The 22992-nt window shown below is 56.1% G+C and overlaps 11 protein-coding genes and 1 non-coding gene across 12 annotated transcripts; 10 read left to right on the top strand and 2 right to left on the bottom strand.

Annotated features, from left to right (window-relative positions):
* Window positions 1–642: 642 nt before the first annotated feature.
* AGOS_ABR027C (ABR027Cp) lies at window positions 643–4038 on the top strand (the record flags this gene model as incomplete). The annotated part of the gene is made up of 1 exon (NM_208326.2): window positions 643–4038. The coding sequence occupies one exon, from the start codon at window positions 643–645 to the stop codon at window positions 4036–4038; it is 3396 nt and encodes a 1131-aa protein (NP_982973.2).
* An 835-nt stretch (window positions 4039–4873) lies between these two features.
* Window positions 4874–5353, top strand: AGOS_ABR026C (ABR026Cp; the record flags this gene model as incomplete). Its single annotated transcript, NM_208325.1, has 1 exon — window positions 4874–5353. One exon carries the CDS (start codon window positions 4874–4876, stop codon window positions 5351–5353), a length of 480 nt encoding a protein of 159 aa, NP_982972.1.
* Window positions 5354–5873: 520 nt separating this feature from the next.
* Window positions 5874–6788, top strand: AGOS_ABR025C (ABR025Cp; the record flags this gene model as incomplete). Its single annotated transcript, NM_208324.2, has 1 exon — window positions 5874–6788. The coding sequence occupies one exon, from the start codon at window positions 5874–5876 to the stop codon at window positions 6786–6788; it is 915 nt and encodes a 304-aa protein (NP_982971.2).
* Window positions 6789–6991: 203 nt separating this feature from the next.
* Window positions 6992–7834, top strand: YJU2 (mRNA splicing protein YJU2; the record flags this gene model as incomplete). Its single annotated transcript, NM_208323.1, has 1 exon — window positions 6992–7834. The coding sequence occupies one exon, from the start codon at window positions 6992–6994 to the stop codon at window positions 7832–7834; it is 843 nt and encodes a 280-aa protein (NP_982970.1).
* Window positions 7835–8194: 360 nt separating this feature from the next.
* Window positions 8195–9025, top strand: AGOS_ABR023C (ABR023Cp; the record flags this gene model as incomplete). Its single annotated transcript, NM_208322.1, has 1 exon — window positions 8195–9025. One exon carries the CDS (start codon window positions 8195–8197, stop codon window positions 9023–9025), a length of 831 nt encoding a protein of 276 aa, NP_982969.1.
* A 438-nt stretch (window positions 9026–9463) lies between these two features.
* Window positions 9464–12463, top strand: NAM7 (ATP-dependent RNA helicase NAM7; the record flags this gene model as incomplete). Its single annotated transcript, NM_208321.4, has 1 exon — window positions 9464–12463. The coding sequence occupies one exon, from the start codon at window positions 9464–9466 to the stop codon at window positions 12461–12463; it is 3000 nt and encodes a 999-aa protein (NP_982968.4).
* Window positions 12464–12664: 201 nt separating this feature from the next.
* BUD2 (GTPase-activating protein BUD2) lies at window positions 12665–15910 on the bottom strand (the record flags this gene model as incomplete). Its single annotated transcript, NM_208320.2, has 1 exon — window positions 12665–15910. One exon carries the CDS (start codon window positions 15908–15910, stop codon window positions 12665–12667), a length of 3246 nt encoding a protein of 1081 aa, NP_982967.2.
* Window positions 15911–16466: 556 nt separating this feature from the next.
* AGOS_ABR020W (SEC14 family lipid-binding protein) lies at window positions 16467–17490 on the bottom strand (the record flags this gene model as incomplete). Its single annotated transcript, NM_208319.2, has 2 exons — window positions 16467–17384; window positions 17482–17490. The coding sequence occupies 2 exons, from the start codon at window positions 17488–17490 to the stop codon at window positions 16467–16469; spliced, it is 927 nt and encodes a 308-aa protein (NP_982966.2).
* A 367-nt stretch (window positions 17491–17857) lies between these two features.
* Window positions 17858–20050, top strand: CTF18 (Ctf18p; the record flags this gene model as incomplete). Its single annotated transcript, NM_208318.1, has 1 exon — window positions 17858–20050. The coding sequence occupies one exon, from the start codon at window positions 17858–17860 to the stop codon at window positions 20048–20050; it is 2193 nt and encodes a 730-aa protein (NP_982965.1).
* Window positions 20051–20418: 368 nt separating this feature from the next.
* AGOS_t0033 lies at window positions 20419–20493 on the top strand. Its single transcript has one exon. It is a non-coding gene; the product is annotated as a tRNA-Val (tRNA).
* Window positions 20494–20908: 415 nt separating this feature from the next.
* On the top strand, window positions 20909–21757 carry YAP3 (Yap3p; the record flags this gene model as incomplete). The annotated part of the gene is made up of 1 exon (NM_208317.1): window positions 20909–21757. One exon carries the CDS (start codon window positions 20909–20911, stop codon window positions 21755–21757), a length of 849 nt encoding a protein of 282 aa, NP_982964.1.
* Window positions 21758–22038: 281 nt separating this feature from the next.
* AGOS_ABR017C (ABR017Cp) lies at window positions 22039–22728 on the top strand (the record flags this gene model as incomplete). The annotated part of the gene is made up of 1 exon (NM_208316.2): window positions 22039–22728. One exon carries the CDS (start codon window positions 22039–22041, stop codon window positions 22726–22728), a length of 690 nt encoding a protein of 229 aa, NP_982963.2.
* Window positions 22729–22992: the final 264 nt, after the last annotated feature.

Genomic DNA, 22992 nt, shown 5'->3' with positions numbered 1-22992 from the left:
AATCCTCGAGCTTTGCTTACATTATTCGCATATGTTTCAATGTTTAATATATTTTTTTGAAAATGAATTGTGATTGTAATCACCAGATTTCTAGGGAAGCAAGTTCTGGACTCCGAAGGGTAAAATGTGAATGCCTCTGCGTGTTCGATACCGTCGAACCCTTTACATGCTATGCACTGGGTAAACTGTGTGCTGCCTCAAATTGGTGATCCGATCGCAGTTTAACCAACTTCATGCAACCATGGGAGAGTCACGAAAAGGTAACTAATGCACAGTACTCCACAGCAATACTGCATACAGGAGTGGTTGGCTCGACGGTGGAGCCCGACAATACCGCCCAATCTATCTTTTGCTGCCAACTCTGTGTGGATTGTGGTAGAATATCTTGAATAGCAAGAGGAGCGCAATGGATCAGAAGCCACCTTGTGATGGTCGTTTCGACAGTTGTTGACATTATGATGCCGCAAGGGCAACTATAGATCCTAATGCGGCGACGAATTGAGGCCAATGAGAGAACTAAGGAACTAGGATCGAATGTATATAAAGAGTGGATGAAAGAACTCCGTTGCATGTTTCCCACAGATCCCCCAGACAGAATCATTATTCCCCTGAAGTTCAACCAGATTAGGACGGTCCGAATCAATGAAGTTACCATCTACGGCTCTAGCAGTTGCGCTGTTGGCGGCTGCGAAGGTGGTCGTTGCTGACTCCGAGAAATTCAGCTTGGAATCACTCAGCGGGGCTGCGGACCTAAAATCTGTTAGCTTGCAGTTGAAGTCGGGGAAGTTAGTATTTAGCCCAGGAGGTAAGATTTCTGTGCTGGTTACTGATGCAGGAAGACTGAGCTTTGACGGTAATAAGTTTGCCGTTATTGAGGACTCGGGCGCCATTACGTTCGGTGACGAAAAAGAAGGTACGCTCGGTTTCGCAGTTAGAGATGGCCGTCTTACCTTTAGGTCCATCGACAGCTTCTCTGCTACTAAGGTTAACGGGGAATACACTCTTAGCGTTGGTTGGAACGCAGATGCAACCTCAGTTGGAATCCGGGCTGTAAAAGACGGGTCTCCAGTTAAGGACTTTACTCCTGTTGTCAGTATTATAGACAAACCAAAGGGCATAGACATTGGTTCATTATGCAGTAAGTTAGAAAAACTTTGCCATTGGTCTCATACACCATCATGCTCTACTGTGGTGCCACCTCCGCAGCCAACTACCTCCGGTAAGCCAGGTGAGTCGACTGCGGTGCCACCTCCACAGCCAACTACATCTGGCAAGCCAGGCGAGTCGACTGCGGTGCCACCTCCAAAGCCAACTACCTCCGGCAAGCCAGGTCCATCTACTACTGCGGTGCCACCTCCAAAGCCAACCACTTCCGGAAAGCCAGGCGAATCGACTGCCGTCGTACCACCCCCAAAGCCAACTACATCTGGTAAGCCAGGCGAGTCCACTGTGATTCCACCTCCAAAGCCAACTACCTCCGGTAAGCCGGGCGAGTCCACTGCCGTCGTACCACCCCCAAAGCCAACTACATCCGGTAAGCCAGGCGAGTCCACTGTGATTCCACCTCCAAAGCCAACTACCTCCGGCAAGCCAGGTCCATCTACTACTGCGGTGCCACCTCCAAAGCCAACCACTTCCGGAAAGCCAGGCCCATCTACTACTGCGGTGGTGCCACCTCCAAAGCCAACTACCTCCGGTAAGCCAGGCGAGTCCACTGTTATTCCACCTCCAAAGCCAACGACATCCGGCAAGCCAGGCCCATCTACTACTGCGGTGGTGCCACCTCCAAAGCCAACGACCTCCGGAAAGCCAGGTCCATCTACTACTGCGGTGCCACCTCCAAAGCCAACGACCTCCGGAAAGCCAGGTCCATCTACTACTGCGGTGCCACCTCCAAAGCCAACGACCTCCGGAAAGCCAGGTCCATCTACTACTGCGGTGCCACCTCCAAAGCCAACGACCTCCGGAAAGCCAGGCCCCTCTACTACTGCGGTGCCACCTCCACAGCCAACCACTTCCGGAAAGCCAGGCCCATCTACTACTGCGGTGCCACCTCCAAAGCCAACGACCTCCGGAAAGCCAGGTGAGTCCACTGTGATTCCACCTCCAAAGCCAACTACCTCCGGCAAGCCAGGCCCATCTACTACTGCGGTGGTGCCACCTCCAAAGCCAACGACCTCCGGTAAGCCAGGTGAGTCGACTGCCGTCGTACCACCTCCAAAGCCAACGACCTCCGGTAAGCCAGGCCCATCTACTACTGCAGTGCCACCTCCAAAGCCAACGACCTCCGGTAAGCCAGGTCCATCTACTACTGCGGTGCCACCTCCAAAGCCAACTACCTCCGGAAAGCCAGGCCCATCTACTACTGCGGTGCCACCTCCAAAGCCAACTACCTCCGGAAAGCCAGGTGAGTCCACTGCGGTGCCACCTCCAAAGCCAACTACCTCCGGCAAGCCAGGCCCATCTACTACTGCGGTGCCACCTCCAAAGCCAACCAACCCAGGCAAGCCTTGCACGCACTCGCACCGTCCGGGTGAAACATGCACGCACCACCCAGGCAAACCAACCTCTCATGGCCCACCCCCACAACCAACCGCACCAGGACATACAACTGGACATGTTCCACCTCCAAAACCAACCGCACCAGGGCATACGACTGGCCATGTTCCACACCCAAAACCAGACCATCCCCACCACCCAGGGAAGCCGTGCACACACTCTCACCGTCCAGGTGAAACTTGCACGCACCACCACCCAGGCCAGCCAACTGGCCATGTTGAACATCCAAAACCAGACCATCCCCACCACCCAGGGAAGCCGTGCACACACTCTCACCGTCCAGGTGAAACTTGCACGCACCACCACCCAGGCCAGCCAACTGGCCATGTTCCACACCCAAAACCAGACCATCCCCACCACCCAGGGAAGCCGTGCACACACTCTCACCGTCCAGGTGAAACTTGCACGCACCACCACCCAGGCCAGCCAACTGGCCATGTTCCACACCCAAAACCAGACCATCCCCACCACCCAGGGAAGCCGTGCACACACTCGCACCGTCCAGGTGAACCATGCACGCATCACCCAGGCAAGCCCACTGGTCGTGCTCCACCTCAACCAAACAAGCCTCACCACACAAGGAAGCCATGCACACACTCGCACCGTCCAGGTGAACCATGCACGCATCACCCAGGTCAACCAAAGCCTACTGCAAAGCCTCCAGCGGCACAACCAGGTAAACCCGCTCCACCAGTCCAACCAAAGCCTACTGCAAAGCCACATGGCGGGCATCCCGGTGGTCATCGGCCAGGAGGGTCGAAAGATTGCCATGAAACAAAAACTTATAAAGGCGGCATCCGAGTTGATAAAGGGCCCCACCATACCAAAGGTGGAGGGATAGTCCACGAAGGACAAGCTACCAAGATTGCCGGTCACGGTGCCGGCCCTGCAGCTACTGCTGCTCCAGGTGCCGGTGGCCACGGAACTAGTGGCGGCGGCGCCAGCGGGCATGGCGGCGCCAGCGGGCATGGCAAGAAAGCCAGCGGGCATGGCGGTGTCAGCGGGCATGGCGGTGTCAGCGGGCATGGCGGTGCCAGCGGGCATGGCGGTGCCAGCGGCGGGAAGAAAGCCAGCGGCAGCGGAACCAGAGGCGCTGGAGCAGCCCACCACAGGGGTAGCGGCTCCAGCAAGGGTTCAGGGAGCGGAGCGCACAGAGGAGGCTCAAGAAGTGGAGGCCACACAGGCAGCAGGCCCAAGAGTGGAGGCCACAGAGGCGGTGGAAGGTCGGGGGGCCACCGCGGTGGCAGGCGCGATCTCGGCGATGACATAGTGGATTACCAGCAGGACGTTCAGATGCAGAAGCGCGCAGAAACAACCGCTCACCCCGTGTCGGTAACCACTTCCCATTTTACCAGCCATGCTGTGACCGGGTCGCAATCGTCGGCGCACGCCATCGCAACAACTAACGGCGCGGGCGCGGGTTTCATGAGCATTCCGTTCGGCGCCGTAGTGTTGGGCGTCGCGGCAATACTGCTGTGAAGCTAGGTTCCGCAATTTTTACTGAATAGTGTAGGATATACCCCATCAAGGGCACCCAGCGCATGCTGCGTGGTGTGCCCTGGCCGGAGTCTCCTCAGGCTCGCTGTGCTGGGAAATATAGTTGTGTTCGTATAGTCTATTTTAATAATACCTGTTTTCGATATTTTCACCCGTGCCTTAGTCGATGCACGCAGACCCGGGGACATTGCCGCTCCGCGCCGCGGCCGCAGGCCACGGGCAGGGTCCCAGTACCTATGTCTTCGGGCACCTACAGGGTCGCTCCGACAGAACCAATCTTGGCCGGCCGGGTGCCTGCCGCTCAGCTCGCGCTGCATTCAACGCCGGTGGTAACATAAAACGTTCCGGAATCTGTTCCTAGTATTCTCCGGAACGGCGTTCTTGAGCCTTTTCCGGCCCTCGCGCCCCAACGTCCCTCATTGTGGCGGCCTCGGTGCGTCCTAGGCGGTCGCGGTGTCCTCGCCGCGCGCCGTGCTGCTATAATAGCGCATACTCGCAGAGGATCCCCGACACACTTTCGCCTGCAGGCAAGCACACAGTGCCGACAGGACAATGCACAGCTCCGCCCTTCTTTTTGGGGCACCCGCAGGCAACGCCGGCGACGCGCAGCGTTCCCGCGTGGCGTCATGCTGCGCGCAGGCGAGGATCGGAACCCGCCGCGCATCATGGGGGCGCAACCGCCCACATTCACGCCCGCCCGCCGTCGCGGGGTACCGCGCTGCTATTCCGGGCCGCTGCTAATTATACGCGCGCGCCGCCGTATATAAGCGCGCCGCCGCGCCTGCTCTCCCGCCTCTCCCGCCGCCACACCACCGCCATGAAATTCGTCTCCAGCTTCCTTTTGGCCGCCACCGCGCTCGCCGCCGGCGTCCTCGCCGACTCCGAGGAGTTCTTCTTCCTCGGCCTGCGCACCGCCACCAAGTTCCACTTCTCCGCCATCTACGCCCACGACCACGCCCTGAAGGTCAGCTACCAGGGCGGCCCCAAAGGCGACGCCCTCTCCGCCGTCATCACCGACAGCGGCAAGCTCAAGCTCTCTGACGGCACCTTCGCCGTTGTCACCCCCGACGGCCCCGTCGTCGAGGGCTCCGAGGACCAGGCCTCCGCAGGCTTTGCCATCGCCAACGGCTACCTCACCTACTCCGGCAACTCCGCCTTCGTCCCTGTCGCCAACGGCGACACCTACGATCTGTCCGTCAAGCCCACCAGCGCCTCCCCCGAGATCGCGATCGGCATCAGCGCCCAGTCGAAGGACACCCCCGGCGGGGTTGCCGCTGACTTCCCCCCCAGCTCTTAGTCCCCAGGCAGACTACCGCGGGCCCCGGTGGCCGCGTTATGTAAGCACTATATACTCTTATGACCAAAACACATACCCGTGGCACTTTCTCCGTGTCGCCGCTCTGCGCGGCTTTCTAGCTGTCCCGTATGGAAAACGACCCGCCCGGTGACCCCTGATGCGCCGAGCCACCGAGACAATGCAGCTGGTGCATCCAACGGTCACGTGCCTACAGAGCCCCACGTGCTATTCTTGGCGCAGCTGGCCGGGCAGCAGGCAAGCTCGAGGGGACAGCCCCCGCCATTGCGTCATCCGCTATATATAGCACCCCGGTGTGGCAAGCACGGTGGCGAGAAGGCGGGCGGAGAGGGCGGCGTAGGCGGCGCCACGCGCGCAGTTGGACGAGGCGTTCGATATACTACTATTTTTTGCTAGCGACACATAAACGGTTTCGCCGGTCGCGGTATATAAGCGCAACAGCAGCTAGGAGAGAACAGGGAGTTCAGACTCAGAAGCCAAGTCAGAGACTTAGACATAGAAGATGAAGGTATTCAGCGGAGCAATTTTGGGCTTGACGGCCTTGGCAAAGATGGTCTTGGCGGACTCCGAGGCGTTCTACTTTTTGAGCATCAGATCTGCGTCGATGTACCACATGTCGTCGGTGTTCGAGGACAACGGGGCGTTGAAGCTCGGCGGGTCGACGGCCGACGCACTGTCGGCGGTGGTGACGGACGACGGGAAGTTGAAGTTGTCGAACGGGCACTACGCGGTGGTGGACGCCAAGGGCGCGTTCACGGCGGGCAGCGCGGACAAGGCGTCGACGGGCTTCAGCATCAGCCGCGGCTACGTGACGTACAAGGGCAACTCGGGCTTCTACCCCGTGGGCTCGAGCAGCCCCTACGAGTTGACGCTCGAGCAGCCGGGCGCAACGAGCATCAGCGTGGCGCTCCGCGCGCAGTCCGTGACGGGCGCGTCCTCGGTGGACGACTTTGAGCCTGCGGAGGGCGCCGCGCGCTCGGCCGCGCCCGCGGCCGGCGCTGGGCCAGCCGCCAACGCGACCGCGCCGGTCGCCAACGGCACCGCGCCCGCCACCAACGGCACCGCGCCAGCCGGGGGCTTTGCCAACGTGACCGTTACCGCCACCGGCTACCACACCGTGATCCAGACCATCACCTCGTGCGAGAACAACGGCGGCAAGTGCACCGTGCTCACGACCACCGGCCCTGCCCCAGTGCCAGTCTCGACCGCGCCAGGCTCCTCGGCTCCACACTCGTCGGCCCCAGTCTCGTCGGCCCCAGTCTCGTCGGCCCCACACTCGTCGGCCCCACACTCGTCGGCCCCATCCACCTCCGCCTCCTCGACCATTCCTATCGAGACCCAGACGGGCAACGGCGCCGCCAAGGCTGTCGTCGGGCTAGGCGCGGGTGTCCTTGCCGCTGCTGCTATGTTGATCTAAGCGTGCAGCACTCCTCCGGCAGCGGGGATGCAGGCAGGTTTGAAGATTTAGATACCTACAGTTAATAATACACATAGCGCAAATATCTGTAATATCAGCTGGTCCACTACCATCACGTGACGGCGGGTGCGCGATGCCCTCCAAATGGCGCATCTTGGCAGCTCTTCACCACTTCCGCCTCCACGCTGCGAGCGCCCGGTCCGATGTCTGAGAGAAAGGCCATCAACAAGTACTACCCGCCGGACTACGACCCCGAGCAGGCCGAGCGCCAGGTCCGGCAGCTCTCCAAGAAGCTCAAGACCATGCACCGCGACACCGTCGGCATCCGCCTGATGACGCCTTTCAGCATGCGCTGCCTCAAGTGCTCGGAGTACATCCCCAAGTTCCGCAAGTTCAACGGCAAGAAGGAGCTGCTGCCGGAGCGGTACCTGGACACCATCAAGATCTACCGCTTGAGCATCCGCTGCCCGCGCTGCAACAGCACGATATCGTTCCGCACCGACCCGAACCGCGGCGACTACACCATGGAGGCCGGCGGCGAGCGCAACTACGTGCGCGACGACGCACGCAGCCCGCACATCAAGCCCGACGAGACCACCGACGAGACGCTGCAGCGCCTGCTGCGCGAGGAGGCCGAAGCCGCCCGCCCCGCCGACTCCGCCGGCGAGGACCGCATGCAGGAACTCGAGAAGCGCCTCGCGCGCCTGCAGCAGGAGCAGCACGACGCAGAGGAGATCGACCGTCTGCACCGTGAGAGCCTGGAGCGCGGCCGCCGCGCCGCCTCGCTGGCCGCTTCCATCGCCGACCGCCGCACGCGCGCAGAAGCCGACGCCGCGCGCGCAGAAGAGGCCTTCCGCGCCGCGCCAGCTCACGTCCGCCCGACCACCGCCCCGGATCCGACCCCCGCTGCCCCGGCCCCCGCCAGGAAGCCTGCAGGTAAAAATCCCCTTGGCGTGGTCGTCCGCAACAAAAAGAAACAGAGGGCTAGGCTGGCAGCTCAGCACCGCGTCCCGACCGATTCCGCCCCCGCTGACCCGTCTGCGTGAGCTGCGATCCTCCCTGGCTACGTAAGCATCAGCTTCAAGATGCTGCGAGTTCCCGACGCCGCGATATGCTACGCCCAAGATGCCCTGCGCGGAGCTAAGAGAAGCTCGGACCTGGATTGCCAGACTACAACCCACTGCCCGGCTGCTGGCTCCCGTGTCCGAGAGGTGGCGAGATGCGGCTACATTCCTAGGGCACTCTCGCTGTTCCCGTACGTTTCTTCGCCCCGAGCCCCTCGAGTACTTTGCCTCGGCATCCTTAAGAGACACAAACTAGCAAAGGAAAAAGTTGTGTTACTTAACCACCATCACCATTAATAGGGAACATATAAAAGTGGGTCTAGCTCCTGCGGTGTTGTAATAATGCCGGTATCGTCTGCCTCAGGCAGCTTATGTCCGTCTGATAGCGCAGGCACTATGGTCCCCAATATCCAGAAGGCGCAGGAGGCGGGATGCAGTTTCCGCCTGCACTCGCCGCAGCAGAGCGCCGCAGCAGAGACGTGCCAGTGCAGAAACGGCATGAGGATTTTCGAGCGGTCGGTGGAGGAGTCGTGCGCAGACGTGTGGGACTCGGACACCTCGGAGGAGGAGCGCAGCGACGCGGAGGACGATGCGCTGGGCGACGAGGCGTGTGCAGGCGGCAGGCGCGCGCGCGCTGTGCGCGCGCACAGCGGCGCCAGCAGCGCGCTGCGACAGACGACGTGCGCGCGCTGCCACAAACTGCGCGCGGCGCGCAGCGCGCACGACGAGCAGGGCCAGCGCCCGCGCACGAACAGCATCATACTCCAGCTCTCGCGGCAGACCACGCGACAGAGCTTCCTCGATAGTGCGGCGCCGGGCCACGGCGACAGCGCGGACGACGCGGTGTGCCACACCAAGTCGCGCTCGTCGTTTTCCGCGATCCCCACGCACATCTACAGCCTCGAGCGGTACATCAGCGCGGAGTTGGACTCCGCCACGGAGTCCTTCTTTGACACGGACGTCAAGCTGGCGGACACGTCCGCGACGAACGGCGTGAGCAGCGTCGCCTCGCCGAACTTCCCGAGCTCCTCCGCGAGCATCTCCATGAGCCTCGCCAGCCTCAGCTCGGCCTCCAACTTTAACGACAAGCTCTCGCCGCCGCCGGTGTTCCTGGACCAGCGCAAGCGCAGGAAGTCACACATCGAGCTGGCGCTCTCCGAGTCGTTCCAGTAGCACTACGAATATAATGAAACCGTACGTAAGTACCAATGTCTTCTCATAACGTCCGCGGCTCTGCCGCACGCCCGCCAGGCCTAGCGGCAGCGCCGCGTCTGCATGGCCGCCGCACGGCCGCCGCACGATGCGGCGTCAGCCGGCTGCCCGGCGTCAGCTGGTCAGCTGGGTCTCGAGTTGGAACGTAACAAGTGATTTGATGCGATTTTCCAGCTGTAGGTCGTCGGCCATTTCGAGCGTCCAAATCACCACTCGTCTGCGAAGGCCGCACATTGAAAGAGGGTCCTGAGGCGCTAGAAGATATTGAGGAGCCGTGGAAACTTTCTTCGACGCAGTATTGGGGTTTTAGCTGTTCTGCGAAAAGTGGGAATTTTTTTTTAGAGTCTATACTGCGGTATAGGCGTTTTATTGAAAGTGCGCACGCAAGAAAGCTAACAGATGGCTGCGAGCTTGGAAAATGGAGCCAAGGAGACCACGCCTGCCATTTCGAACAGTGGGAGCCAGGGCTTGCTTGCGCAGGACGGCGGCTCGGACAGGGAGCTAGACTTCTACTACAACTCGGACGGCGAACTGATAAAGCTGGTAGCAGATGACGAGAAGCCGGAGGAGGACCTCGGGAACCTGGTGTCCGTCGCGGAGCACGCGTGCTCGTACTGCTCGATAGACTCGCCCAGCTGCGTGGTGAAGTGCAACGCGTGCAACAAGTGGTTCTGCAACTCGAAGAACGGGACGTCCAGCTCACACATCATCAACCACTTGGTGTTCTCACACCACAACGTGGTATCGCTGCACCCGGAGTCTGACCTGGGTGACACTGTGCTTGAGTGCTACAACTGTGGCTGCAGAAACGTGTTCCTGCTGGGGTTTGTGTCGGCCAAGAGCGAAGCCGTTGTGGTGATCCTCTGCCGCTTGCCCTGTGCGCAGACGAGAAACGTGAACTGGGACACCGACCAGTGGCAGTCGCTGATAGAAAACAGGCAGCTGCTCAGCTGGGTGGCCGAGGAGCCGAGCGAGGAGGACCAGTTGAAGGCGTGCCTGATCACCCCGAGCCAGATCTCTAAGCTGGAGATGAAGTGGCGCTCGAACAAGGACGCGACAATCAACGACATCGACCTGCCCGAGGAGCAGGAGGAACTGCCACCTGTTCTGATGCGGTACACCGATGCATACCAGTACCAGAGATCGTTCGGTCCTTTGGTGAAGTTGGAAGCAGACTACGACAAGCAGCTGAAGGAGTCGCAGGCACTAGAGCATATTTCCGTGACCTGGACACTGGGGTTGAATAATCGTCATCTTGCCTCGTTTGCCCTTTCGACGTTTGAGTCTAACGAGCTCAAGGTCGCTGTAGGCGATGAGATGATTTTGAGATATTCTGGTCTCCAACAGGCGGAATGGGAGGGGCGCGGGTATATTCTGCGCTTGCCCAACAGTTTCCAGGATGAGTTCACTCTGGAACTGAAGCCAAGCAAGGCGCCGCCTCCAACAAACCTGACGACTGGGTTCACTGCCGAATTCGTTTGGAAGGGTACGTCCTACCAGCGTATGCAAGAAGCGCTGAAAAAGTTTGCTGTGGACAAGAAGTCCATCTCAGGTTACCTATATTACAAGATACTAGGACACGATGTACCAGATATCGAGTTCGAAGTCGACCTTCCAAAAGACTTTTCTATTCCAAATTTCACGAAGCTCAATACCTCTCAGGTTAACGCTGTAGCGCATGTGCTACAGAGACCTCTATCTCTGATTCAAGGCCCACCGGGCACTGGTAAAACCGTGACATCTGCGACGATTGTATACCATTTGTCGAAAATGCACAAAGAGCGTGTTTTGGTCTGTGCCCCGTCTAACGTCGCTGTCGACCATCTGGCCGCGAAGCTTCGCGATATGGGTCTGAAGGTCGTTCGCCTGACTGCGAAAAGCAGAGAGGACGTTGAATCGTCTGTTTCAGATTTAGCTTTGCATAATTTGGTTGCTCGTTCGTCAAGAGGCGAGCTCAAGAAGTTGTTAAAGCTTAAGGATGAAGTTGGCGAGCTTTCTGTAAAGGATACGAGGTCCTTTGTGAAACTAGTAAGAAAGACAGAGTCTACAATCTTAAAGAAGGCCGATGTAGTGTGCTGCACATGTGTTGGTGCCGGTGACAAGCGGCTGGATTCTAAATTTAGAACGGTGCTCATTGATGAGAGTACTCAGGCCTCTGAACCCGAATGCTTGATCCCCATAATTAAGGGTGCAAAGCAAGTTGTGCTGGTAGGCGACCACCAGCAACTGGGACCAGTGATTTTAGACCGTAACGCAGGTGATGCAGGCCTCAAGCAGTCGCTATTCGAACGTTTGATTTCTCTGGGTCATGTCCCAATTAGGCTGGAGGTTCAATATCGTATGAATCCATATTTGAGTGAATTTCCGAGTAACATGTTTTATGAAGGCACTTTGCAGAATGGAGTTACTGTAGAGCAGCGTACTGTTGTCGATAGCTCTTTCCCATGGCCTATCTGTGATATACCAATGATGTTCTGGGCCAACTATGGGAGGGAGGAAATATCAGCCAATGGTACCTCCTATCTGAATCGTATTGAAGCCATCAACTGTGAACGTATCATAACTCGGTTATTCAAAGATGGTGTAAAGCCAGAACAGATAGGTGTTGTGACACCATACGAAGGTCAGAGAGCATATATCATTCAGTACATGCAAATGAACGGTTCTATGGACAAGGATCTGTATATGACTGTGGAAGTTGCCTCTGTGGACGCGTTCCAGGGTCGTGAGAAGGATTACATCATTCTGTCTTGTGTTCGTGCGAATGACCAACAATCCATTGGATTTTTAACTGACCCTAGAAGGTTAAACGTTGCACTCACACGTGCAAAATATGGTTTAGCTATATTAGGTAACCCAGCCTCACTTTGCAGAAACAGTATTTGGAATCATCTGCTAATTCATTTCAGAGAGAAGGGCTGTCTTGTTGAAGGTACGATGGATAATCTCCAACTGTGCACCATGCAGTTAACCAGGTCAAAGAATGTAAATTCCAATTCAGATTCTCGCCAGAAGAATACCAAGTGGCATTTAGAGAGCAATCTGCCCCTTCCTGAATTCCCAATTTCTAATAATAGAGAGTTTGATTCTCAGAATTTAATGTCTTTCGGTGGCCAAGGATCAAACATATTCGCTCCAAGCAGTGACCTTTCTTCTTTTATGAACAGTAATCAGCAATATTGGAATGCACCTGGTCCAGAACTTGGTCTACCTGCGAAAGAACGTGATTCTGAGCAGAGAGGCTATACATCATCAAACGTAGGATTGGACGCCACGTTAGCCCGAGAGCTGCAACAATTTACGGCCAGTTCACTTGGTTATGAGGCTAATCAAGATAGTACCGGCACAGCTCAATTCAAGGCTTTGAATTCTTTTCAAAATCTGAATATCCATGGGTAAAGTTTTTTACTCATTTTAAATATAGATAACTTCAAAATAATATATCATAGTTGTTTGATCTTCACCGAACAAAAGATTACAGTTACTATATTAATACATATGTGATTGATTGTCAGCGACTCACTAATGAGCTCTTAGTAGTAAATATTATATAAATTATTACATATATATTTCAAGGGAGGACTTTGGCATCCTTCAAGGCTAGAAGGAGACCTTTTTAAACCATCTTGAAAGTTTCGTATTTCTTGCGGGTGAATTCCTGGTGAGTTTACCCTTCATATTCTTGTTTTCTTGAGAATCTTCAACAGGTGTCGTAGACTCTATACTTTTTATGAAAGCATTCAAGCTCTCTGCGTCTTTTACTGGTGAAAAAAATGCATTAACAGTTTGTGCATTTTGGAAAAGCTTTGTAAAGCCATCACGCTTCGCAAACATATTGTCACAATCAAGTGATAAAGATCGCTGGGAATCGTAGTATACGCTTTCCACTAAAAATGTCGCGTACTCGGACTTCCCAAGTATAATATCGCTCGGGTATTCATAATCTGATAATACAGTAGTCAAATGTTTTATCTTATGGAACAACAAGTCAGACTCCTGTTCTAACCGCATAGTCAAATCGGCATTGTCTTCTGGTGTCAATGCTCTACCTTGTTTTTTTATCGACGAATCATCATTATCCAAGTATTTCAGCATGTCCTGGCCAAAGACCTCTACATTATTTTCGGTAATCTTCTCAAATTCTAACTCTCCAATCCTTAGATTAGGTGTGTCTGTTGGTGATATAGGAAGCGACTGGAGTTCCCTTGAGATCTGATCCATTGTAACAGGTTTAAGATCCAGCCGATTCAAAGACGATATTTTATGTCTGTACGTCACAAACGCATTCACTAGCTCCGTTTCCCGGAGATAACGTTCAATTAGGTACGGATTAGTCGCTAGCTCTCTCATTATTTCCTTGTTCATATCCAATTTCGGCCTTGCGACAGTGTTGCTCAGCTTCAAAATTTTATTGTTGAAATCCAACTTCCGCTGAGTAACTTTGTCGATATAATCTACCAGCTCGTCCTTATGTTCCTGGATGAAGTGGTTCATGTTATTCATCCACGGCTCCTTAGGGCCAAACATCGTAAGTGTGGATAAATTCATTAATACTTTGGTCAGAAGCGTGAAAAGCCGTCTCTTTTGCTCGTCCGGATGGTCTTCGACTATGTGAAATAATTTTGGGTTTAACAGTACTGGACAGAAAAACCTCAAAAATAAAAACCCTGAGATACAATTTAAGACGGTCTTCAGGTTGGAATCCCCACAAACTATCTCTAACTTCTTCCTAATATGTGTTAGCTGCACCTTAATTGCATCGGGCAAGTCATTAGATGTTTTGTAAATTATGTGCCAGATTTCTTTCGCCCATGAAATTAGCTTGGCCTGGTTTGTCTCCAAGATAACGCGCTTCTTGATCTCGTCCGGTTCCTTAATCCTCGCCGGATCCAATTCGCACATGTCTTCCTCCGCGACAATCCTCCTAATAATACCCCCAATGGACTTATCCAGATACTCCTGACCAATCCTGTTGAAGTACTTTTCTATTGATTTAGATAAAATTGAATTTCCTCTGAATAGCGAGTTGTAGATATGAGTCGATGGAGCACTATTCTGATTATTTGTGAGGATGGATTTATCAAACTTTGCCAATTCTTTTTCGATCAGTGCTTGAAACCAGTCATTCTCACGACCAATGGCTTGGAAAACGTCCAGAAACACGTTCGATATCCCATCGAGTTTTAGGTCGTCAGCAATTGCGGTATCGTAAACATAGTTAGTCATGACCTGTAAATCAAATTCTTTTAATACAGATTCGAATTTGGAAAAATTAATTGATGGTAAAACAAAGTTTAGACTCGATGCCAGCTTGATGCAAATAGTGCCTAATTGGAAACTCTTATTGTCAATGGCAAAAATCGGCAGCCTGGTTTCCTTGTTCAATTCCGTATCGTTAATCATATCCTGGGAGATTTCAATGTATCCAAGTAATGTATCATTATCAGAATAGTCTGTATTATCACCGGTACTCTCCCTAATACTCACTCGCATATTATTCGCTTTAACAGAAAAATTAAAGTCAAATTCCTCGCGCCAGAATGGCGTGTATTTTCCTGAAACGATGGAAGTCCTGGCAACCTGCTGATTCCATATAGATACAGTAGCATAAAATGAATAGGTATTTGGCTTTGCCTGTTCGCCGTCACTGTGCTCTGTCATAGATCTCTTGCGTTTTCTCTCCATTTCCAGCATGCGCAGGTCCGCCTCCAATATATTGACTTTGAATCGATTAGATACGCGCAGCTCGTTTGATTTGTCAGTGCCAATAAGAGAGAGTACCTCCAGCATCGCGAACGAGTGGAGGGCGACATACCAGTCTTCGAGATCAATTCTCAGAGGGAACTGCAAAAACAGGCGGGGCACCGTTCCGGTCCGCATGCGCGAGATAAACATCGAGTCCTTGCTGGAGATGCCTAGCTGCTTCCTCAACTCCGGCAGTATCCCAATGAACATGAATGTGTCCTTCTGTAGGATCGAGGAATCCATGATCTGGATTTCGGAACGCAGCAGCCTCTTGATATCTATGGAATAGAGTAACGACCCATCGCTCTGCAAAAGTAAGTCCAGCACTCCATCAGAGCCCAACATGCCCATCGCAGCAAACCAGCCCTCCTCGGGAGAGTGTGCCACGTTATCGGGCAGCGGTGGCCGCTTCATCGACAGCAGCGGAACGTGCTTGTTCCGCGGCAAAGGTCCGTATATTTTAAACTGGCACACAAGAAGGTTGGTGGGCTCCGGGATGGCCTTGAATATCGGCGCCACCACCGAAAACTTGCTGAACACGCCCGTCGACTGCAGCGACTTCCAGAATAGCAGCGAGGAAAACATGTCCAGAAACGTCCGCTGCTCTCGTATGCGCAGGTATATCTTGTTGTGGTAGGTGCCCACCTCGAGGATGGGAAACGGGCCGTGGTGGTTGTTCAGCAGCCGCAGCGAGCACGCCTGCAGGTGCTTGATGATCGGCGCGCGCGAGTTCTGCGACGCCATGGCCGACGCCGAGGGCGCCCGCCCCATCAGCGATTCCTGCCGCTGCACTGTCGACTGCAGGTTCGCGACCGAGTCCCGGTCCAGGGCGTGCGTCAGCACGCCGCGCTCCGTGATCTCCAGGAAGTGCGTCCGCCAGTCGTCCAGCGAGAGGTTGCTGCACCACTGCACCTCTCCGCAGAACGTCCCCCGCTGCTGCCGGATCCGCTCGATGATCGCGCCCCGGCTCACCACCGCCCCGTCATGCCGGCTCTGGCTCGCCTCAGAGCTCCCGCTCGACGGCGTGTTGGGCGCGCTGAAGTCTGTATTGATCTGCAGAGGCTTCCCAATTGCGACGGGCTTCGAGATATCTGGCCGCATCACTTCTACTGCGCCTCAGCCTAATCCTACCAGCTTCCAGCAACGAACCTATGCACTACCGCGTGTTACCCTGGTATCCGCAGAGCTATATCCTGTTTTAATTTCCTAGCCTGCAGCCCGCTAGCGATGCTTGGTCGAGGTGGTCAAGTGATCCGTTAACTTTATTGCGGAAATGGACCTATATAACATGCTGCAAACGCTGCTGGAACACCTGCCCTGTAAGGAAAGGTAACTCGGCATGGCGGTCGCAGTTTCGGATGCGAGAGCCAGCGCCAGGTCGCAGCTCTAGCCACGATGGCCGCAGCCATTGCTAGGAGCTTTTTTTCTTCCACGGCGAGCCTGCTACACAGGCGGGGCAGTGGGCTGGCGCGGGCCTGTTCCGGCAACGGTGGCCTGCAGCAGACGACTATGAACGCAGCAGGGGAATGCAGCCGATTGCCATGGAGCCCAGTGGGTTTTGTCACATGCGGCATGGAAGCCAACGTAATCGATGAGTACACGCGGAGATATCTATAGGTATATAGCAGGTTGCGGCGGCGCGACTTGCGAGAGGCGCTCAGGCAGATTCCGGCTTGGGGGACATGGAGAAGGCCTTCGGAGCCTCGCCCTCGGGCCCGATGTACTTGGGGTTCCTCCACGGCCCAATGTCGGATAGGTAGAGGCCGCCCTCGGCCTCGCTGACGTCGGACTGGCCCCCGAACTTGACGGGCAGGTTCTCTGCAGGGATCTGCTTCAAGAGCTCCTTCTGGTAGGACGAGCCCAGGATGAAAATCTTGGAGACGGTGACAGGGTCCAGGAACGGCTTGAACAGGCGGAATGCGGCGGAGAAGCCGAATGGCGCGTTGATCATGTAGAACTTGCCCATGCGCTCGGGGTAGTAGTTCTGGCCGATGTTCGAGGCCTCGCGCACGTAGCTGAGCACCTGCGCGGCTGCGGAGATGGAGATGCCCTTGAGGTCTAGGATGGTGCAGGACGTCTCGACGAGGCAGTCGGCCTGTCTGGAGCTGGCCGGCAAGCGGTACCGCGAGAAGGACTCGTACTCCCATATCAAGTTCTTCAGCATGCGCTCCTGCGTCGTGATCTTGTACATCTCCGTCAGGTTCACCGCGCCCAGCTCCTCGATGTACACCGGCCTCCCGTCCTTGTCCGTCTTGTGGTAGTACTGCGGGTAGAACTTGGCCACCAACGGCTTTTCCTCGTAGTGGAAGTCCTCGAAGATCGTGTCCACGCCGTTTTCCTTACGCCACTTCTCGCAGTTCTCAAACATTGCCCGCGCAGCCGCCACGTCGAACTTGCGCGCCCGCAGAAACCGCAAAAGCGTCGAGTCGTCCAGACGCTTGGTGAATCCGGCCTGCTTCAGCACCTTGCGCAGCTCCTCCAGCGCCGCCTCGTGCTCGCTCGTCAGGTTCCCGGGCGTCCCGGCGAGCGACCCCGCCGCGCACTTGCTGGGGTATGATGCCAAAAGTTCTTCTTCCTGCACACGCTGCTCGTTAGTATCGCTGAAGCTGCTGCTGTGCCGATGCGGGCGCCCGCCCGCATCGGCGCCCTCTCGACCCCCGATTGGCACATACAGTAGGCATGGTCTGCGTTGTAACTGTGTAGCTACTTGGAATGCGCTCACGACTATTACGCTCTAATCCGAACAATGACGAACGTACAGCACCGCTTGATCGCTCTCTTTATATGAGGGCATTCGGGAAGCTCTTCTTCAAAAATACACGTGTCACCAAAAACGATCCAAGCCCGGGTAAATCGCACGTGATCACCACTTCAAACACGCGAACCGTGCTCTGGCCAGCTTCACACGGCCTCTCGGGACCTTAAGAGTTGCTTACTGACGTGTATGTGTTGTTGTGTCCCCAGCTCTGTCCGGCGTGGCAATGCGCGTTTTATGGAAATGTGCGCTTGACGCGCCGAGTAAACAACATCTGCAGAAAGCAGCGGAAGATGCGAGCAGGCGCGAGGAGTGACCGCGGATGCGGCGACGGTGAGGATGCGGTGGCGGTGGGGCCGCCGGGACTGGCGGCGGGATCTCTGGGAGCGGGCGGGCTTTTCGGCGGCGGAAGCGGCGACGAGCAGGAGCACAGCGGCGCGGCGGCGGCGGCGCAGGAGCGGTACTTCGTGAGCAGCAGCGGGCAGGTGGGCGTGCTGCGCGAGCAGGCGGCGATGGAGCGGCAGACGGTGGAGTGGACTGCGGACGAGTCATACGGGGTGGACATCAACGCGCTGCTAGACCGCATCGAGGGCGCGGCGGAGGGCGCGCAGCGCGCGGCGCGCGCGCCGGGGCGGGTGCCGCAGGCGCTGTGGGCGGAGAAGTGGCGGCCACAGCGGTTTGTGGATCTGGTGGGGAACGAGAGCAATAACCGGAAGGTGATGCGGTGGCTGCGGCAGTGGTCGGCGCTGGTGTTCGGCGAGGCGCTGCCGGGCAGGGCGAGCGCGAACGCGGCGGCGGAGCAGCCGGAGGACCCGCTGCAGCGACCGCAGAAGCGGATTCTGCTGCTGCACGGACCGCCGGGCATCGGGAAGACGTCTGTGGCGCACGTGCTCGCGCGGCAGGCGGGGTACGCGGTGATGGAGCTGAATGCGAGCGATGAGCGCGGCGGCACGCGGCTGCGCGAGAAGGTGCGCAACTGCCTCTTCAACGACACGTTCAACAGCCAGCCGGTGTGCCTGGTTGCGGACGAGATAGACGGCAGCGCGGAGAACGGGCTGATACGGACTTTGGTTGACATTGTGAACGCCGATGCGCGCGCGACGTCGGAGCTACTGGGCCGCCTGGAGCACGGCAAGCGCAAGCGCGCACGGCACAAGTACTCTGGCAAGGTCCTCGTAAGGCCGATCGTTGCTATCTGCAACAACGTGTACGCGCGCGCGCTGGAGGATCTGCGCCCCCACTGCCAGATTGTTGCCTTCCGGCCGCCGGGCGAGCTGGCGCTGCTGGAGCGGCTAGAGCTGGTGTGCGAGAAGGAGGGCGTGCCGGCCGACAAGAAGACGCTGAAACAGATGGCTGAGCTGTCACAGGGCGACATCAGAAACGCCCTGAACAACCTACAGTTCATGTCCGTGACGGACGGTACGGGTAGTCCCGCGTCCGGGCGGAGAAAGGACACCGGTGTGCCGTGGTTCAAGCTGTGCAACAAGCTGTTCAGGAACAACCCGCACGCGGAGAGCAGGGCGCAGTTCCAGGAGCTACTGTCCGAGGTGGAGCTCAGCTCCAGCTACGAGAAGGTCGCAGACGGTTGTTTCCAGCTCTATCCCGCGGTTAAGTTCTCCGACATGCGGCTCCAAAAGCCGGGGGCCATCTCCGACTGGCTCTATTTCTTTGACCGCATGTCAGCTTCTCTCTACGAACATAATGGAGAGCTGCTTCGCTACTGTCCGATGGCAATTATGGAGTTCTTCGTGCTCTTCAGCGACATAGCCAATCGCCAGGACCAGGTCATCAAGAGTATGGAGTACGAGGTACGGGAAAAGGGTCGCAGGCACAGCGCCATGGTCGCGGCAACCCGTAAGGGCATGCATCCGGACTCCCAGATATTCACGTCTACAGAGGCACTGCTCCTCGAGACACTCCCCTATTTGGACATCATGCTCTCGCCCGATCTCACCGCAATTCACGATCAGCTCACTAGGCAGAAAATCATGGACAACATTGTGCCTTTACTGCACCAATTTGGCCTGCAGCTGCACCATATCAAAGACACCGACTACAGGAATTTGCTCGCAATCCAGCCTCCGTTTAACGAGCTCGTAGCGCTGGACCCAAAGCGAAGCAGAGAAACCGCCTCCAAGCGACCGCACGTCCTCAACATCCTCCTCGCAAAACTAGAGGAGGAAAAGGCGAAAAAAAGAACGGTACGCAAAGTCCGACATGCCGAGGAGGACCTCGAAGTCCTCCGGAGGAACACGCCGGCAACCCCAGCAGACTTTTTCAAGAACCAGTACACGCGGCTCAACGCGGCCAACGTTCCTGTCGTTCCCGCCGCAGCCCCCGGCGCGCCCCCGGCGTCTACTGCAGAGGGCCCTGTGCGACGGGGCGCATCACCACCTGAACCCGAGCTCAAGATCTGGGTCAAGTACAAAGAGGGCTTTTCTAATGCCGTGCGCAAGAATGTGAAGTGGGGCACTCTGTGGCAATAGGCGAAGGTACGCCGATTTATAATATGTAAAACTGTCCCCTAAGATAGCAAAAACGATCCGCGGCAGAACCAAAGGATACAGGGAGCGGAATAATGGCTCCACCTTGTCGGGATGTGGGGGAGGGTCTTCCGTGTAATTCTGCCTGAAGCCCGATCAGCGGCGCACGTCACCCAGCCCGCTGCGCACGTCATCCTGTCTGCAGCGTACGTCATCCAATCCGGGTGGCCGACAGACGCAGCTTGCGTATCTTTTTCTATCTGTAGCTGTGCGCGCTGACGCCGCACTCCCGCACAGATTGGCTGCGGCGGGATCATGCGCTCGCCGAACTATGCTGCATTGCATCTTCGCAGGCGAAGATCATCACAGTCGGTTTCGTGGTCTAGTCGGTTATGGCATCTGCTTAACACGCAGAACGGTCCCCAGTTCGATCCTGGGCGAAATCACTTTTTTTATTTTGAATGCAGTATCACCATTATATATCTGAGCCAGTGGGGGGGTACCTTGCCAGCGTAAACCCGTCAATTAACGGTTGGAGCGACTTCTCTTTATCCGGTACCGGGGCTTCGTCGGTGTTCCGTGCTTCTTTGCGGTGCCATAAGTTTTTCACATTGGCTGTGCTTACAGCCTCAGCGATGAGCAAGTCGGACATCACATCGGCAAATGACATTACAAATGAGCCCGGTAGACATATTCACCTGTGAGGGGCAAAAGCACACTTGGTGATTGTAGTGTATCTCTACGCCATCGCCAATTTGAAAATTTCTAAAGACTCGCAGAGTTAGAAGGCTAATTACAAGCACGGTGGAACCACGCGTGGCTATTTGTTTGAGGGACTCGGTCGTGTAGAGCAGCCATATTATGAGGCCTGAAGAGCAACAGCACTATTTCTATAACACAGGGCCCGACATCAGGGACCCGCTAGGCGTACCGGCGGCGCTGATGCACACTGAGCCCGGTATTAGGTGGCCGCCGCAGGCGGAGGAGCACGGAATGCAGGCCCAGGTCCTGAGCTTCAACGACGGCATGTGCAACTACCCGATGGGCGCGCCGCCCGAGACGGCGGGCTACCCGCAGGACGTGACCCCGAGTACAGGGTCGTCGTCGACACCGCCAGGGAGCAGCTTGGGCAGCCAGAATCACCGGCAGTTCGTGTCGCCCTACAGCCAGGACGGGATGCTTGATAGCCTGGACCTCATAGAGAAGAAGAAGGCGCAGAACCGGGCCGCGCAGAAGGCCTTCCGCGAACGCAAGGAGGCTCGCTTACGCGAGCTGGAGCAAAAGCTCAAGGAGAGCGAGCAGAACCGCGACGCACTGTTCCGTGAGGTGGAGCAGCTTAAGCGCGAAAACCAGGTGATCAACAACGAGAACCGCATGCTGTTGCAGCGCACTACCAACAACCCGTCTGCTGGCGCAGCGGAGGGGCCGGAAAAGTTTACATTTCCCGCGAAGGACACAGCTATCTCAGACCCCACTGAGGGCGGCCAGAAGCAGGGCATCCAGTACTTTGCGGGGGGCAAGAAGCTACTGACGGTGCCCGCGACTTGGGAGTACTTGCACAAGATATCGCTGCAGCGCGATATCGATGTGTACTATATCATGCAGCTGTTAAAGGGTGCCGAAGTATGCCATGGGTTTGGCCCTGCATATCCCAGAGAGCTCATAGACTCGCTGGTCGGAGAATGCCTGAATGAAGACAGGAAATCCTGACACAAGCTACACGCCACACTACAGTGACTTAATTTACGATGCAGTGCTATAATATTTTACGGTGCCTGTATGGCCCTTGATGGTGCTCCCGTGGACTAGCCTTAGGTACGCAGGACTACTGCAGTATTGCGGTCTAAGTATTTATGTAGACGTTACATTTGTGATATCGGTATTGGGCTAGTGACGCCTGCCCGAAAGAGTCACCGTCGCACAATTTTCACGGTGCTGAGCGGCCATGTCGTACGCTGCCAACCTCCAGCAGCTGCCAAGGTGCATCGCCAATGGGGAAGAAGCTGCATCTCAAGAAAGCTCAACAGCATCCTGGGGAACCCTTCTTCCCGTCTGAGTTGCACCAGTTCCTTGACAGGGCGCCGCGTGAAAGCTTCTTGCCCGGTGTAGAATGCATGCTGGATGACAAAGTTATACTTGTGCGCAAGTTCTTCACAGCCGCTGTCTGTGAGCAGCTCATCGCGCACTTTTCGCGGCCTAACGTGCTCGAGCTGTTCCACCAACGCGGCTCCCGCGACTACGCCGAGCGGCTGAATGACAGGGCATCCGTTACCGACTCCGAAACCGCACTGAAGCTGTGGCGCAAGTTGCACGCCGTTCTGGCGCAAGATCCGCATGTGATGCAGGACCTCCGCTTTAGTGGAGCGAAGGGCCTGAATCCGCAATTGCGCCTCTACCGTTACCAGAAGGGACATCATTTCGGGAAGCACTACGACGAGTCGGTGTCGGTCCCCGGTGCAGGGCGCACTCAATGGACAGTGCTGATCTACTTATCAGGGGGCGATTCACTGGAGGGCGGAGACACAGTCTTCTACAAGTACCATGAACGGGGTCATGAGGCGGTCCATCCAATGCCTGGTTTGGCTCTACTGCATAAGCACGGCGATGACTGTCTGCTACATGAGGCGCAAATGGTGATGAGGGGTGTGAAGTGGGTTTTGAGAAGCGATATCATCTTTTAAGTACCAACTTTCGTCTAGATAGAAAAATCAGCTTCACCTGCGTAGTTGCATACATACAATATAGTCCAGCTCTTTGGTCGCACGCCAGCGGCCAAGCGGCTGCTTCTTCTCCCAAGGTGATGGACTATGCGTTTTGTACAACTCGCGCCAGGCCTCATCGCCCCACCTTTAAAAATGTCAAATCAACTATAGTTTACTGACAAGCCTCACAAGCAGAACATCGACATCAATACATCTCGGAGGGTTGTTGTAGACAACATTCGG

Source organism: Eremothecium gossypii, chromosome II (genome assembly GCF_000091025.4).
Source record: "Eremothecium gossypii ATCC 10895 chromosome II, complete sequence".
NCBI lineage: Eukaryota > Fungi > Ascomycota > Saccharomycetes > Saccharomycetales > Saccharomycetaceae > Eremothecium > Eremothecium gossypii.
This window is presented reverse-complemented; position numbering and strand designations above follow the sequence as displayed.